The sequence below is a fragment of the Triticum aestivum genome, chromosome 2A (genome assembly GCF_018294505.1).
Source record: "Triticum aestivum cultivar Chinese Spring chromosome 2A, IWGSC CS RefSeq v2.1, whole genome shotgun sequence".
Lineage (NCBI taxonomy): Eukaryota > Viridiplantae > Streptophyta > Magnoliopsida > Poales > Poaceae > Triticum > Triticum aestivum.
In genome coordinates this window covers 777,523,731-777,541,204 of record NC_057797.1, presented here as the reverse complement: position 1 = coordinate 777,541,204, position 17,474 = coordinate 777,523,731, and the positions used below count along the sequence as shown (strand labels likewise).

At 48.8% G+C, this 17,474-nt stretch overlaps 1 protein-coding gene across 1 annotated transcript; it reads right to left on the bottom strand.

The window, feature by feature from the left end:
• Nucleotides 1–290: 290 nt before the first annotated feature.
• On the bottom strand, nt 291–3,552 carry LOC101669849 (receptor kinase-like protein Xa21). The gene is given in 3 exon segments (XM_044598400.1): nt 291–661; nt 858–3,177; nt 3,179–3,552. Coding segments are annotated over 3 exon segments (3,048 nt in total). The 5' UTR covers nt 3,536–3,552.
• Between the last annotated feature and the right edge of the window lie 13,922 nt (nt 3,553–17,474).

Sequence of the window (17,474 nt, the reverse complement as noted above, 5' to 3'; positions counted from 1 at the left end):
AAATATTTAGGAACGGAGGGAGTACTAGACTACAACACCAGCAAGTCATCATGAACCCGAGGCTTATGAACTGGTCACTGTTATGATTCTAATTAAACATAACAGACGTCGTATTCCACTATCCCGTACTCTGATACATACTCCAGAAGGCTACTACTTCAACACAAGTTGTTGGGAATATCACTGTAGCAATCAGCTCCTAAAAAAAGTAGCTTAATGATATCCATGAACTTATCATCCACACAAAATATTTGTAATTATTACATTAACACGCTTAATCTTCACAGTCTTCATTGTGTTGACAAAGATTCTTTGATGGCCTTCAGTTCCTTGATGATACCCCGTGTTGGCATTCTAGAGGATGGTGATTCCTGAGAGCAAGATATTCCAAGTCTAAGTACTGAAACGAGGCAATCAACATTTCTCTTATTTGAATGATAATCAACGGTCTGATGGTCACTTTTGAGGTCCAAAGGCAGCCTTGAGTCAACAACGCCCATCACACTGTTATTATGTAGGGCCAGCTCGACATACTCACATAGACCCAATCCTTGTCCAAATCTGCTATCAGTGGGCCTCTTAGCAGTTACAGTTTCCAAGACAAGAATTCCGAAACTGTAAATATCTCCGTGTGTTGACACCATATTTCCAGCACCATACTCTGGATTGATGATTTGGAAAAAATATTAGACCCTTTAGGAGGCAAATAATTGTAAATCCGCATTGCCACATTATACTGATGTTTTTAGAAATACACCGCAACTTTTGATTGCAAAATCCTTTTTTCAGTAAAGAAAGAGCGAGCGATGGAGAATCCAAGCAAAATAAAAAGTGGGAAGCAAACATGTTAGGCTAACCTGGAGCAGCATAACCAATTGTTCCTCTAAGACCCATTGAGCTCGATGAGTGCTGGCACAACGAACTTTCATCAACAAGAATCCTAGCAAGTCCAAAGTCTCCAACGTGGGCTACCATATCAGCATCCAAGAGCACGTTACTTGGCTTAAGATCACAATGTACAACAGGTGCAGGGCCTTGGCAATGAAGATAATCCAATGCATAAGCCACATCGAGTAGTATGGTCACTCTTTGAAGTAGATCTAGGTACATATGCTCCGTTTGCTCATTTGTATAAGGATGTAGCCAAACATCTAAACTACCATTTGGCATGAAGTCAAACACAATAGCTTTGAAGTCATTCCCCTTGTTATCGTTGCTTGAGCAAGCCGTAATTATCTTCACAAGATTTCGGTGCCTCACATTTCTTAGTGCTTCACATTCAGCAATGAAACTCTTAAGTGCCCCAGGAGTGTGAACTTTCAACACCTTCACTGCAACAAGGTTTATACTTTCTTCAGCTTGGTCATCTATGACTCCTTTGTACACTGACCCAAATGATCCAGAACCTATTAAATTTGTTGACGAGAAACCATCCGTTGCTTTTGCCAACTGCAAATAAGAGATCATTGGAAGGCCTTGTCTGGATGTTGTGGAAGGTATCTTTTGTTTGCTTTTCTTGTGCACTATGCAGAGCTTGCATAGCAATGCAAGTACGACAATTGTTGTAACGAGAGAAAGGGAAATAGGAATTATAAGAAATCTATGCCTTTTCTTTGGTATGTCCAATGAACAAGGAGGCAAATGTAGAGTAGCTATGCCTCCGCAGAGTTTGCCATTGTTTTCAATTGAGATTGCCGAAGAATTTGCAAAAACACCAAAGCTTGGCACTTGGCCGGCAAAGCTATTGAATGAAAGATTTAGTTGATAGAGCGTGCTAAGGTTGCCTAAGAAGCTAGGTATCAGACCTGAAAGATTGTTGTTTGAGAAGTCGAGATTTTGAAGACCTTTCAATTGACTAAGGAGTGACGGGATAGTACCATTTAGAAAATTGTTTTGGATATAGATATTCTGAAGAAGCTGGCACTCACCCAAGCCAACAGGAATTTCACCTGATAACATGTTGGACTCAGCATGGAATTCTACAAGATTTTTTAGATGCCCTATTTCTTGTGGTATTGATCCCTCAAAGTTGTTGTACGACAGATCCAAAATTAGGGAAAGTGTGGAGATGTTGAATACCGCAATAGGAATTTGGCCTGAAAATTTGTTGCTGGCAAGGTTCAGTGTCAACAACTTGGTCAGGTTTCCTAGCGTGCTTGGTATATTGCCACTAAAAGCATTTGCTTGGAGTTCTAAACTGATCAATTCTGTAAGATTTCCAAACGTCAATGGGATTGACCCACTAATTTTGTTGTTTTCTACAGAGAAAAGCTGAAGTTTATTGAGCCTCCCAAAGGTGGAGGGAAGAGTCCCTCTGAAAGAGTTACTATCTAGCACAAGATATTCTAAGTTGGCGAGATTGCCAATATCTTTTGGTATGTTTCCTGAAATTGTGTTGGATTGAAGGTCTAAACGTTTTAGCGAAGTGGAAAGGTTAGAAACTGAAGAAGGAAGGACACCCCCAAACTTGGAGGAACCTAATTCCAAATTTTGTAACTGGGAGCAATTTGTTAACGCAGTTATGAATTCCCAGTCGTTGGGTTCTTTGGCTTCAAGCGAAGTGCTTGAGAGCTCTAGGGACAAGAGATAACCTAACCTTCCAAGGTCGGCAGGTACAGTGCCGCTGAAGAAGTTGGGGCCAAACTGGAGCCGTTTCACATTAGTGACATTCGCTACTGAGGCTGGTAGACGTCCATGAAAGAGATTATTGTCCATCAGTATAAACTCGAGATAGGAAAGTGAGCTGAATGCATCTGAAGGTATTGTGCCACCTAGCATATTGTGCTCGACACTAAGACCCATCAGAGAGGAAATGTTCCAAATAGACACCGGAATCGGTCCACTTAGATTATTGTAGCCTAAGCTGAGCCATGATAAGCTGGACATCATTCCCAGAGATGGAGGGATAGGTCCCGATAGGTTGTTACCCATGAGATCAAGATGCATAAGGGAGAGGTTGCCTAGAGATGACGGTATCTCGCCAAATAATCTATTATTGGATAAAAACAAGAATTCGAGCAACGGCAAGTCTGCCAGAGAATGAGGGATCCCTCCGGAGAATCCATTCTCTTGTAGGTTCAAGATGTACAGATTCTTCAAGGCACCAATCTCAGTTGGGATCTCGCCTTGGAGAAAATTCGCGCTAAAGTTGAGCAATTGAAGTCTGCCGAGTGCCGAGACGGCCAAGTTCTGGAGGTACCTGCCCGATGAGCTGGTTGTCGCGGAGGTCAAGCTCTCTGAGAAAGGACAAGTTGCCCAAGAATGGTGAGATGTGCCCCGACAGATTGAAGGAGCCCATGTGCAACGAGATGACCCTGTGAGGGTGACGACGGCCGCATGCAACCCCTGGCCAGCTGCAGTAGTGGCTTGACGTGTTCCATGAATCCAGCAAGCGGGAGGATAGCATGGACTTGAAAGAGAGGAGTGCGAGCTCGTCCGCCGCGGCATTGCTGCTCCTTGGAGAGGGAGGGAGCCGAGCATGGGAGCATATGCACGACAAGGAGAAGAAGCAGAAAAATGCTAATACCCTGGCCATGAGAACAAGTTGGGGCGCTAATTAGATGTAGCATGTCCCTCAGCCAGGATACAAGGGACGTTATAAATAGAGAGAAAATCTGAAGGCGAACAGGCAACACTACACTTGACTTCTTATGGGAATTGACCTGATCGAGTAAGTTTCATGATCTTAATTTTGTGGACTTCGATTATAACATTAGCTAGATACCAAAAAGGCAGTTTTTTTAGCACTGTAGACCTACTTGAAAGTTACAAAAGGAAATTTTACTTGCATGTTTGATGTAACACATGTGCACAAAACATGAAAGATAGCAAAATCTGATGGAAAAACACACACATGCACAAGTCATCCGTAGAGGTCTGTAAATTTTAAAGTAGAAATACATAATTACTTTTGCATGGCTTCATGACGACTGTAACTCTATTTATCTTGTGGGATATAAAATCAATAATCTCATACGAAATCTTCATTTAACGGTATGATTAGGATGTATATTTTCTCAATGACATGTGGGGATGAGCATATGTTTTGCTTGTTGTGATGATATGTAGGAGCAACCTGTCACTGTTTCTTGCTTCCCTGGGAAGCCTTTGTTGTCTAGTTTTGTTTGCCCTGCCGTTGCAGCAGTGACGTAGCGTTAGACTTTGGGCGTCTAGTGTATGTAGAACCTGCTCTCCAGGCTTCTTTCTTAAGGCCTGTTCGGCTTTCCGCCAGCTCCACCTCCACGGATCTGTGGAGCACGTATTTTCCAGCTCCACTATTTCAGCCTACAGCTCCGCGAGCTGAGTCTGGAGCGGAGGGACTCCGAACGCTCCCTTAGTGGTACTGATTATTTATTTTTCTTTCAAAAAGAGGTTAAACCCCTCGGCCTCTGCATTAGATGATGCACACAACTATCTTCGTTAAAGTAAATTATGTAGCAACGAGTTATTATACAAAGTGACTAAACCCACAAGGGCACTATTGGCAGCTAATATGATTATATGACTCATTAGTGGGTCACCATCCAAAGCGGTTAAACATAGTTGATGCAACCATCTCCCCATTTGTTGCTCGACCAACCAGTTCGAAAATATTCATTATGCTATAGCTGGTGGAGGTCATCAATCAAAGGCTACATGGATATTTTCGCGAACACATGATGTATCGTCTTCTCTCGGTCAAAATACATATATTTTTACATCCCTCACACCAGCACTTTGGCAAATTGTCCTTGGTTTATTAGCCCAATCGGACAAGATGTACTAGTTTGAAACCAAAGTTCTTAAATTGCCGGCCCAGCTATAACCCCGCAATAGCCGTTTGAGCAGGGTGCCGTTAAATAATAGGCTATAGAATTCATGTATAATTGCTTGAAAAAGTTTTTAAATAGCAGACTATAGCCCTGCTGTAGCTTTTATTTTTTTGACAGCAGAGCCCCGTTATAGTTTATTGGAAGGACTGCCGCTATTTGATATAGCCAGTTATTTAAAATAATGTCATGCTTCTTCGTGACATTGACTGGAGTATATGAGACACGAGAGCGTGTGGGCTGGAGTACTCCTTTTCTCCTCGCCGTGGTCGGCACTCCCGCCACCAGTTGGCCATGTACTTTTTTTTTTTGACGCGTCAACGGCGGGCTTACGCCGGCCTGAACATATATTATCACAGCAACATCCAGTTACAAAGATGGACATAGGGTTACAAAAGGAAAGAGGTGACGGGGGCAAGAGAAAAACAACTATTGGCCATGTACTTCACCACCACTCGAGTCTAAATCGCCAAGTCTTCTCTCCCGAGTCATCGTTGCCTTCTTCTCCAGGCTGGGAAGACGATGCTCGGGTCTTGGGAGCGTGTGGGCTGGAGTAATCCATTTCTCCACGCGGTGTTGGGCACCCTGGTCAGTAGCTTTGATGTTGAGCTGGACAGACGAGACTTGGGTCTTGGGTCTTGGGATCGTGTGGGCTGGAGTAATCCTTTTTTCCACGCCGTGTTGAGCACTCCGGCTAGCAGCTTGATTGGTAAGTTCGTCCTTGGGGCGCGCGTACTGTTTGTCTACAGTTTCCTGGTCTCAATCAGTGTACGTGTTCTTTTTCAGAATCACATCCTTGGAAAGTTTACTTCTGATTATCCCTACTGATGACGCGTGATACAATGCATGTCCGTCACTTTGTCCATATTAAAAAGTTTTTGTGGGATTACAATTGGATCAAGGATGGGAGGATGTTCCACATGTGCTTTTTTGTGGGATCTAAATTCAAAAAAAAAAAATCTTTTGAACTGTGTACATTGGGTTATCACAAACGGTTTAAAATTCCTATTGCACAAGGTTTAAAATGCCATGATCTCAAAAGATGGCAATCTTTAGTTTAGCTCCCTGGAAATGGTTCACTGAAGGTCATGTCTATGCCCACTTTATTTATGAGCTCCTTTACAGTACCCCTAAATGAATATGAGCCCTTCATTTCTCTTGATCCAACGATTGATGTCTACAGGTACTCCAATGTGTGTCTGAGAGAGTACCAACGAAAAAAGCGTGGGAGTACCTCCTGCTAGGGGGTAAAAACGTAAACTGATTCTTATTCTTATTCCCATATCAGTGCATCACACGGCGGATATATAATAGCTATTCGACTCGATTTCTAGAACCCTAATTCTTCTCCCTGAAAAAAGAAAAGAAAAAAGAACCCTAATTCCAATAGGACAGGTGCCAGAGGCCACTATGGAGACAGACAAACATTGGGGCACGAACTTGCCAGAATGGCATCGACTGGGAATGGCCGCCGACCAAGGGGTGGGTAGTGCCGCCGCCGACGCCGCGGAGGGCGCATTTGCAAGAGCCATCGTTCTCGCGCAATTGGAAGCTCGCCCACGCGCTGAAGCAGGATGACTAGGGCGAGGCGGGATCATCAGGCTGGACGTAGATCTATCATGGCGGCACTGCAGGTGTACGAATATGTAGTTGATCTGACGGACTTCAATATGGAGGGACAGGGAGCGGCTGCTTTGATTAGACTATGTCAGTCTGATGAACGAACTTCTTGCGAGCCTGATCTCTCTTGGTGTATTCCACTATATTTGGGTGTTAATTTCCTTTGTACATGTTAGTTATTTCTGTGTGGTTTCCTAGAACTTGTAGCTAAGTTAGTTCTGTTTGATCGATCCAGTGCAACGAAAACATATCCATCGATTTATTGGTACAACTTTTTTATCCTTCGATTTGTGAGACCAACATGGGTTGCTAACTTGATATCCAATCGCTCTGGATCGGTGCCTGTGACAAAGAGCAGATGGCAGGCGGCAATGAGTCGGTAGTCATGGAGACGTAACTACTCTTATGTGATGGCGGCTGTGTTAGTGATAGGACACATGATCTGATTAAAATCAGAAAAGGGCCTAATTAAGAGAAGGAAAGACTAAACTACCCTTGTAAGTGGAGGGTCAGATTTAAGTGGTACTCCATCTCTGCTTGAGGGAGTACCAGGGTACCGTAAAAAAGCTATTTATTTATACAAGTGTGACAGCAAAATCATTACCACAAGGCAACCATATATGTTCTGTGCTAGCAGGATTATGACTTGAGTGTGATTTTTAGAGAAAAGGCATACGACGCCAGGCTTTGCAAGGATGTGATTCTGAAAAAGAACACGCAACCTAACAAACGACAGAGAGCACCAGAGAAGCACCCAAAGTACCGAAAAACCAACAGGAAAGGCACGCAGGCCAGGATAGTTCATGGCACGCAGGCCAACACAAACAAACCAAAAGAAGGCGTGCATGCTAACAACCTACACCAACCTACGGGTCTCACAACGGCAATTGTGTCTGGGCGTCATTGTCTTACTTAGACAAAGAAGAAGCAGAAGCCTGAACTCTTTTTTTTTTTGGATAAGAAGGCAGACCGCAGTCTACCTTATATATTCCAAAACCAGACCGAGGTCTGAGGATTGTCAGATTACAAAGGAGCCGAATGCAAGCTAGCAAGCTGCATACGGAGCGTACAGATACAGAGCGAAGCTAGTTTATTAGGCGGTTGAGAGAAGCTCCGCTTTACATGTGAGGAAAGCTCTAAGCGAAGAATCGTTCGATCGGACACACCACAGGTGTAGCATTTCAGCTATAGCTGTCCGAAGAGCTTCCGCTGGTGTGATCTTATTGTCGAAGATCCGAGCGTTGCGCACTGTCCATAATTGAGCAGCACATGCAGCAATGAGAACTGTCCAGTGGCTGGCAACCTCCTTCATTGTGAACACAAAAACTTCCAGGGAAGGGGATGAACTGGCCTGTTGGAGAAGTCCAAGCCTCTGCCATAGGTAATGAGCCGGTGCACATCGCAAGATGATGTGATCAACAGTTTCTTCCGCTGGGCACAAGTCGCAAAAGGGATGCTGAATGTTGTTCCATTGCTTGCGCAACATTGTCGTTCTGACGTTCAGGCGCCCTCTGTGGGCAAGCCAGAGGAAAACTTTCCATCGGGTGGGAATCACTTTATTCCAGATTATGTCCGCTGGCGCCCAACGGACCCCTCTGAATGTAAGCAAAGCATAGTAATTGCTAGCCATTGCAGGCTTCCCAGTGTAGATATGGATACGGGAGTCAGAATGGCTTGTGGGAGCGGGCACGGAGGCAAGCAGCTCACTTAGAGATTGAAGTTCCAGAGCAGCAGTCCGTGAGAGGTTTGGATGAAGTTGCAGTATCCAGCGATCAAGGTATTGTGAGGCCACCGAGCATTGCTTATCCTTGGCAAAAGAGAAGAGTGTGGGGAAGAGCTGATTGAGGCAGCCAGCATGACACCATTTATCTTGCCAAAAAGTTGTTAGTTTCCCATCTCCGACTCGGCAGAAAGAAGACTGCTGCACCAATGGAACATATTTGGCTAGAGCTCTCCATAAAGGTGTGTCAGTGGCCTTAAGTTTGTCAGGTAAGCTCTTACGCAAATATCTCTGCTGGAACCATTGGTAGCATGGGACTGATGAACTTTGGAGAATTCGATTGGTGAACTTGCATAGCATTGCGTCATTGTGAGCCTCTAGGTCTCTGATCCCCAGGCCACCACTTTGTTTGGTCGAGACAACTTGATCCCAAGAAACCAAGCAGTCCGCTCGCTGTCTGTCTGCCTTCTTCTGCCATAGGAAATTCCTTCGTAGTCTGTCGACCTTTGCGATGTTGGTCTTGTTCCATTTTATACATGCCATATAGTAGTTTGGGATGGAAGAAAGGACCGCATCAATCATGGTGAGTCGTCCACCCCAGGAGAGGTATGTGGCCAGCCAGCCTGCCAATCTCCTGTCGATCTTCTGTATTACCGGCATCAGGACTGAGTTTGATAGCTTCTGCATTGAAAGTGGTAACCCAAGGTAATTGCATGGCAAGGAGCTAATCGGGCATCCCAAAATTGTAGCTGCTTCCGGTGCCTCCTCTTCAGTCATATGGATAGGCACGAAGGTGCTCTTGTGATAGTTGATTTGTAATCCAGAAAAACTTGAGAACGCCTGTAAGATGTCCTTGATGCGTGCCGCTTGCGAGACTGTGCCCTTGAGCAGGATGAGTGTGTCATCGGCGTATTGTAACACTGGAAAAAAACTCAGTCCTTCGATGGGACACTCCAGAACCCCGTCATTCGCGGCAGCAACACACATACATTGCAGTATGTCAGCTACCAGAATGAAGAGATACGGAGATAGCGGGTCGCCCTGCCGAACCCCACAGTTGAAGAAGATATCATCTCCGAGGCAGCCATTCATCATAACCTTAGCTTTGCCGGAATGAAGAATGGAGGAGACCCAAGAAATCCAACGAGTGCCAAAACCTCTTTGCTGCATCAGATTCATGAGACAATTCCAATTAACACTGTCAAACGCTTTCCTGAAATCCAGCTTGAGCACTATCATCGGTATCTTCCTCTTCTGTGCCTGTTGCACCAACTCAGAAGCTAGTGCGAAGTTTTCAACAATAGCTCTCCCTCTGATGAACCCGGATTGCATGCAGTGAATCAACTGGGAAATGAAGTGTTGCAGCCTCAAAGCGAGCACTTTAGTGAGTAACTTGATGATGCTGTGGACTAAAGAAATGGGCCTGTAATGAGTGATCTCCAAAGGAGACTCTGTCTTGGGGATTAACGCAGTATGAGCCCAGTTGATGCCAGATAGATCGGCCTGCCCATGGTAGAACTCGTTGAAGAACATAAGGATATCATCCTTAAGAGCACATGCAAATTTCTTGTAGAATTCGTTAGTAAAGCCATCTGGTCCAGGGCTTCTGTTGTTTGGTGATAGCTTGATGGCGTGGAGGATCTCCTCCCAGCTGAACAGTTGATCAAGGGTGGAGAGGTCAAGGATATCCACCTGGGCGTAAACAGTAGCGAGGTCAACCGCAAAAGAATTGTGCGGTCGACTACTGAAAATGTCCTGGAAAAACTCTGTGGCAATCTTCAGCTTCTCAGAAATGCGAAAATGCTCAACTCCATTATGCACCAGGATCCTGACGCGGTTGTTTCTGGCATGCCAATTAGCAGCAAGGTGGAAAAACGCGAGTTCTCGTATCCAAACTTACACCAATTGAGTTTAGCCCGCCTCTGCCAAAAGTCTGCACGCCATTTTAGTATAGCCTCAAGTTTTGCAGTTGCATGCAAGCGGAGCACAAACTCCAAGTCAGTAAGCCTGCGCCGCTCCTCAATAGCAGTCAAAAAAATCCACCAACAACTTGTTGTTATCGATCAGAAGCTGCAGGTTTCCCTTATTCCTAGCCCACTGCCTGATGCCCGCCCTCAATCGCCTAAACTTGAAATTCAGTTTGGATGCAGTAGAGGAAACCTGACGGTGGCCGGCTTGCCAGGAGTTCAACACAAGCTGATTGAGCTCTGGAATATGCAACCAGTGGTTCTCAAAGCGAAAAAATTTGGCAGTGGGTAGAGCAGTTCCAAAATCAATACAGAGAGGCACATGATCTGAAGTGACCGACAAGATGGAGGTAGCTGTGGTGTCAAAGAAGGCCAAGCTCCAATCTGCATTAACAAGAACTCGATCAAGCTTGATTAGCGTCGGATCTCTGCGCTTATTAGACCATGTCTACAGCCTGTTAACAATGTTGATGTCCATCAGCCCATGACCATTAATCCAGTCGTTGAACTCTTCCATTAAGGACCAGTTGACACGGTCATTATTCTTTTCAAAAGCATATTTGTACATGTTGAAGTCCCCAACTAACATCCAGGCACCGGTAATCGAAGTGGACATGCAGTCAAGTGAATTGAAGAAACTTGGTCGCTGACTCGCCTCGCAAGGAGCATAAACTGCTGTCAGGCAAAAACCGGCGTCATCAGCGGTTGACGAGAAGGTAACTGTCAGAGAGAAATCATCGTTTGCCATGACTGCTCCAGTGACTGTCGAGTCCCAAGCAACAAGAAGCCCACCACAGGAGCCCTGCGCTGGCTGATAACAGAAGCTGCAAAGCGAAGCTGGAAGAAACCTCTTGATCAGAAAGGAATCAACAACGTTGAGTTTGGTCTCCTGAAGACAAACAATATTGGGCTTGCAGGAGGCAATGGCGTCTTTGATGAGACAGTGCTTGCTGCGATCACCCAAGCCACGGACATTCCAGTTAGTGATAATCATAAGGGTTGTGTGGCTGCCGAGAAGACCTGAGGGCCAAGGAATGCAAGAAGTAACAGAAGGAAACATGCCATGCATCGAAATAACAACAGGAGCTTATAGGAAGGAACGGAGACAAGCTAACAACACACCGGACGACACACCAACAGACACGGCCGCAAGGGCAAGAAACACCCAAGAAGAACAGCAAAAGAAGGGGGACACGACAACTCCCGACATGCTGGGAGTAACTACCACAATGCAACAGCTCCTGACTACATGGCCGAGGGCCAACAAATGTAGACACGGTCCTGCAGGTCCTACTCATTGAGGTCGAGTGAGCGCACTGGAGAGGCAGCAACCGAAGTAGAAGAACGGGCTTCAGCTTCCTTGCTTATGGCATCCACGTCGAGGTTGCAGCAGTCGGCAAACGCCTTGAGCTTGTTCTTCCCCAGCGGCCTAGGTGTGCCTGTGAGCGGGAGCTGAATCAGAGAAGACACATCACTCAGCTTCTTGGTGCGCTTGGAAGAGGTGGAGCGGCCCGATGAGTGACCTGAGGACGAGCCAGAGGAGGAGGAGATGGTCATCCGTGCCTTCCGCTTGGAGGCGCGCTCGACGCAGTCTACCCTAGGCCCATCCAGCAGGCTGAGGAGCCTAGGGCTGCGCCGTGGAAGCACCGGCGCCGGGGCCACCCGCTCGGCGGCAGCAGTAGGCCGATCCACCTCTATCCCCACCGCACCACCAGGGGCAACAGGGCTAGACGCCTGCACCTCCCCTGGCTGCACGACAAGGTCTTGATCCCCCTCCTGGCCGTCCTCGCCCGCCGGCACCTCCGGCGAGCCGAGGCGGATCGGGTGCTCGAAGGAGTTCTCCACTGGAGCCTCGACCCGCGGCGCTGGAAACAGGGATAGCAGTGCGGGGAGCTCTTAATCTGGGAAGCCTTGGGCTCTTCGGGTAGGGCGCGACACCCGCAGTTATAATGGGCAATGGCAGCAGGCAGGGAGTAGCAGTAGGCATGAAACAGAGGGGTGCCGGCAAAGGGGGAGACCGCAGACTCCACGAGTGCGGGCTGAGCGGCTAGCGTGTATGATGGCAGAGGAAGCGGGCAGATAGGTGGTGAGGTGAGCCAAAGCTGGCACTAGAGTTGCAAGAAAGCTGTGGAGGGCGGCGGAGATGGTAGGTGCATGGCGGCGGCGTCATGGGACGGGGCTAAGGAGATCATGGGCCCCACGTGCCCGAAGATACTGGCAGGCACATTGGCTTTTGATGGAAAGCGACAGTCAACAGAGGGAAGCAGGGGGAGGGTACGACCACATGTGAGCTCAGGGGATGAGGAAGAGGCGTCCAAGCCGAACACTTTTGGCCAGAACTTGAAAAGGAGGGAATTGCAGCTCTCCCTAGATTGCATGCCCGTCGTGAGATCGAACACAAGGAAGTAGCCGTCATCGAGCCTGGCTGGCCCCACTATAACAGCACCTTCGATGACCCTGGCCGGGCTTAGCTCCAGGCGGAAGAAGAAGGCAGTTTTGTCCACATCGAAGAAAGTGACCGCATGCGGCCTGGAAGCCGGTGCTGCCACCAGCTGCCGCTTCACGTGGTCGTCCTTCTCTGAATCCGCATCGAAGTCGGACGCGTCAAGCGCGCCCATCGAGGACGGACACTTGAGTGCAGGCTTGGCGGAGAGCTTGAGCAGGGCCAGGAAGTCGCCGAAGGATGCAGTCATGGGGCGGTTGTAGGCGCGGAAGGCTCTCTCCGCCGCCGCAGGCAGGCCGCGGGAGGCCCTCCGGTAGACACGCCCGCCCGCTGCCGACGCCCCAGGGTGACCCCGCGTGGGCGAGCGAGCACGTCCGCCGTTGGGCGGCTGGCCGTCGCTTGGCGGGGCAGCAGGGGTACCAAGGGAGCGCACCACATCCCAAACCTCATTGATGTAGACGTCGGCGTAGGCGCCAGTGCCATTGATCTTGTGGAAGGTGATGTGGTGGGGGATGTGGCTAAGCGCTTCCACCTTGGCGAGGACGAAGATGCCCGCGAAATCATGGCCATGAATACTGGCATGCTCGACGTTGATCAGGCCAGCAAAACCCGACACGCTGGAGGCAACACCTCGCCGGTTCCAGAGCTCTAATGGCATCTTCTCAAGGGAGAGGCAGATGGTGTGGTGATAAGCAAAGGAGAAGGCATTGCTGCCAGCGTGGTGCGGCATAATCTCGACCCTATGCGAGCCCACGTCAAGTGGGCTAGCGCGTAGAGCCTTCATCTGGTCGCATTCACGCTGAAAAATAGCGAAAGCGGTGGCGGTGGAGGAGCTAGCAAAGCGCACAGCTGTGATGCCAAGGCGCTGGTGGAAGAGGCGGCGTAGCCAGGACAGGAAGTTGGGCATGGTGGGAGCGATCTTGACGATGCAGACAAGGGAATTGCGGTCGTGAACAAACGGGTAGTGCACGTCCATGTAGGTGGGGCGACCACGGACCACAGGCTCCATGGTTGGGGAGGGAGCGAGAGAAGACAACTGGGGAGCGAACGGGACTATGGCAGAACACTGGCTGGGGGAGAAGGAGGAAGCAGAAGGCGGAGACGGAGGTGGTGAAGAAACTTGGTGGGAGGAGGAAGAAGAAGGACGCTTGGTCTTATAGACCAGGCGAGGGGAGCGCTCAGGGCAGGAGTGGCGAGTGTGGCCGGAGCGCCTGCAACGCCAACACACCAAAGGGTCGTGGCAGTCAACTCTCTGGTGCCGATAAGAGAGACATCTAAAGCAGCGCCGATGCAGGTCTAGGGGGATAGGATGATAATGGCACTGCCTGGGAGCTGGGGAGGCAAGAGAGCGCGAGGGCGAGACAGGTTGGGGACTGGTCAGGAGCGCCTCTTGTACGAGGAGCACGATAGGGCCAACGGGACGGCGACATCCTGGAGCGACCCCGAGGCACTGGAAGCAGAAGAGCCAAGCTGACCGGGTCCCCCAAACTGCGCCGCCTGCAACTGCGCATGATGGTTAATCAGTAGGGATGCCATGACACCATGCAAAGGGTTGCATTGTTGTCCGTCCCCTGAACTGTCAGCGCCATAAAAACCGCACAATGTCGCGCCCGAGCCAGGCCCGGATAGGGCAGGAGAGATACGGGAGGGGACGGGATCGGGAAGAGCAGGGACAGATTCCGAGGAAGCCGGCGTGCCCGAAAACATGGGACGAGGAGAGGTCACACAACCGGTCTCAACGGGCGTGCATGCAGCAGGGCGCGCGCAAACTGAGCCCGCAGGGGCCAGAGCGGCAGGATTTGACCAGAGACCAGGATTCTTGGCCCCAAGCCTGCCTGGAAAACCAAACTCCACGCAGAGAGGCCCAACATGCCAAAGCCCACGAAGCACAATCTCAGTGGCAACCTCGCGACAGGCCACTTCAAATTCAAAAGAGGTGGGGCCCAGCGCAACGGCCCGGAACCCTGCTGCCAAGCCACCGAACCAGCCATGCAGAAGCTGAGCGAAGAAATCCAGCGAGAGGAGCACGTCGTCGCTGACAACGAACGCTGCAAGGCGCACCAGGGAGAACGATCTCGATAGCGCGCAAACGGAGCCACAACCATATCTAGCCCACATAGCATCCTCGAATCGGGCTCCAGGACACCCAACAAGACCGGCACAAGAAGGACCAACACACGCAGGATGACCCGACCCTAGCATGATCAAGGAAGGGAGTGCAGCAGCATGCATCAAAGGAAAATGGGAGCAAACACTTAGCTGGAAGGGCCACCCCAAGACGAAGCAAGGTCACAGGGATGGCGCGTGCCAACTAAGCCCCAGCTAGCCACGTGCTCCGGCGTGGCAAGCGGCGAGCCCGCCGACGACAGCTACCGACGCCTAGCAGCACCGCAGGAGAAGCAGCCTGCCGCTAAACAACGTCCCTGTGGCAGCCCGAGCACCCACCAACAGCCGGAGCGGAGCGGACTAAGTCAGGGGCGGCGATGGCGACGGCAGAAGAGTCGCACGACGGTGAGGACGACGGTGAAAAGTGGGTGGCTGCCGCAGGCCGAAGTGGCCAGCGACGGTAGGGTGGCCGCCGCAGGCCGGAGTGGCCAGCGACGGGAGGGTGGCCGCCGTAGGCCGGAGGGGCAAACGGCGGGCTCCTAGCGGGTTATCCTAGCGGGCTACTTCTCCTACCCGGTCCTCTCTCGCATGAATTTTACACGGCCACTCCATTCCATTAGAAGCCCGAACTCTGAAAATGAGCGCCTCCATTGCATCCCGATCGACATCCTTAGTCAATAATTTCCACTACTACAAGAAGATGCACATTTTAAACAAGCAAGCAGCTGGTCTGTCAGTGAAAACATGTTCGATGGTAAATTTGTTTATAGTAGTCCAAATCGCCCAATATAACGCAGAGAACCCAACCATGAACATGTGTTTGTTTTGCCCCTACAGCCCATTCGATAACAAACGGAGCTCGACAAAGGAATTGGGGGCCCAAGAAACACCCATCCAAGACCGGATGCAGCACCAGGCTAACTTGGCCAGAACAAAACCAAAAAATATATGATTCGAGTCCTCAAAGGCTGCACAAAGGGCACAAGGTTAGAATCAAGCCCATTCCACTTGCAAATTTGATCAGTCGCAGGAAACCAACCCCTAATAGCTTGCCACACGAAAATCATAATCTTAGGGGGGATCTCAGCTTGCCACACAGGCTTGAATTTAGATGTAGTAGAGCCCGAGATCAGCCTCGAACATAAAGATTGTACTGAAAACCCAACAGAGTAGGAATATGGCCAAGTAACAGAATCATCCTCCTATGAGAGAACATGGAACATGGCAGCGAGGCGGTGCCAGTCGCCCAACTCTTCAGGAGAGAGGGATCTCCTGAAACTCAGGTCCAAGCTAGCGCGGGAGAGCTCAGGGATTGTGATCTTCAGAGAAGAACAATATGAAAATAACACCGTAAAGGCAACTACCAAAGTGGAATCCCCACACCACCAGTCTAACCAGAAGCGTGTGGAACCACCAGTACCCACCACAAACTTCACATGAGCCCTGAAATCATCGCACACTTCGAGTAGATCACGCCCAAATTAACTAAGAACCACCCGAGGCGGAGGCAAAAAAGGGTGCTAATGCGGAAAGTATTTAGCTTTGAGAACAAAGAACCAAAGAGACCCAGGCCCAAAGGTAAGAATTTTCCACCACCATTTGATAATAAGACATTTGTTCATCACGGAGGTATTCAGAATGCCCAATCCCCCAATTTTTTGGGCCTACAGATGATCTTCCATTTCACCAGCCGGTATTTGCATTGGTTGTCCACAACATTCCAATAAAACTCCCCTCTATGTCTGTCAAAAACACACCACACGTCTCCTCTAAAAGGCAATAAAAACCCATAGTAAACATAGGCAGAGAGAAAAGACACGCATTGATGAGACACACATTGCCAACATTAGTATTATACATACCGATGTCGCTTGAAGCTACGTCGGGATTTCCCCAAAGAGGAAGGGATGATGCAGCACAGTGGTGGTAAATATTTCCCTCGGATATGAAACCAAGATTATCGAACCAGTAGGAGAACCAAGCAACACAACATAAATAGTCCCTGCACAGGAGATCGTGGGCCCCAAGTGCCCGAAGATACTGGTAGGCACATTGGGTTTTGATGGAAAGCGACAGTCAACAGAGGGAAGCAAGGGGAGGGTACGACCACATGTGAGCTCAGGGGATGAGGAAGAGGTGTCCAAGCCGAACACTTTTGGCCAGAACTTGAAAAGGAGGGAATTGCAGCTCTCCCTAGATTGCACAAATAACAAATACTAGGAACCCGACGTGTTAAAAGGGGTTGTCAATCCCTTTCGGGTACGGTGCCAGAAATTGGTGCGTGGACGGTAGAAAGTTATAAATATTGATAGATCGAACGCCAAATAAAATAAATTGCAGCAAGGTATTTTTGGGTTTTTGGATTAATAGATCTGAAAATAAATGCAAAGGAAAAGTAGATCGCAAAGGCAAATAATATGAAAAAGAGACCCCGGGGCCGTAGGTTTCACTAGTGGCTTCTCTCGAGAAAAACAGCAAACAGTGGGTGAACAAATAACTATTGGGAAATTGATAGAACTTCAAATACTCATGACGATATCCAGACAATGATCATTAGATAGGAAACACGTCCAAGATTAGTAGACCGACTCCTGCCTGCATCTACTACTATTACTCCACACATCGACCGCTATCCAGTATGCATCTAGTGTATTAAGTTCATGGAAAAACGGAGTAATGCAACAAGAATGATGACATGATGTAGACAAGATCTATATATGTAGAGATAGACCCCATCGTTTTATCCTTAGTAGCAACGATACATACGTGTCGGTTCCCTTTCTGTCACTGGGATCAAGCACCGTAAGATC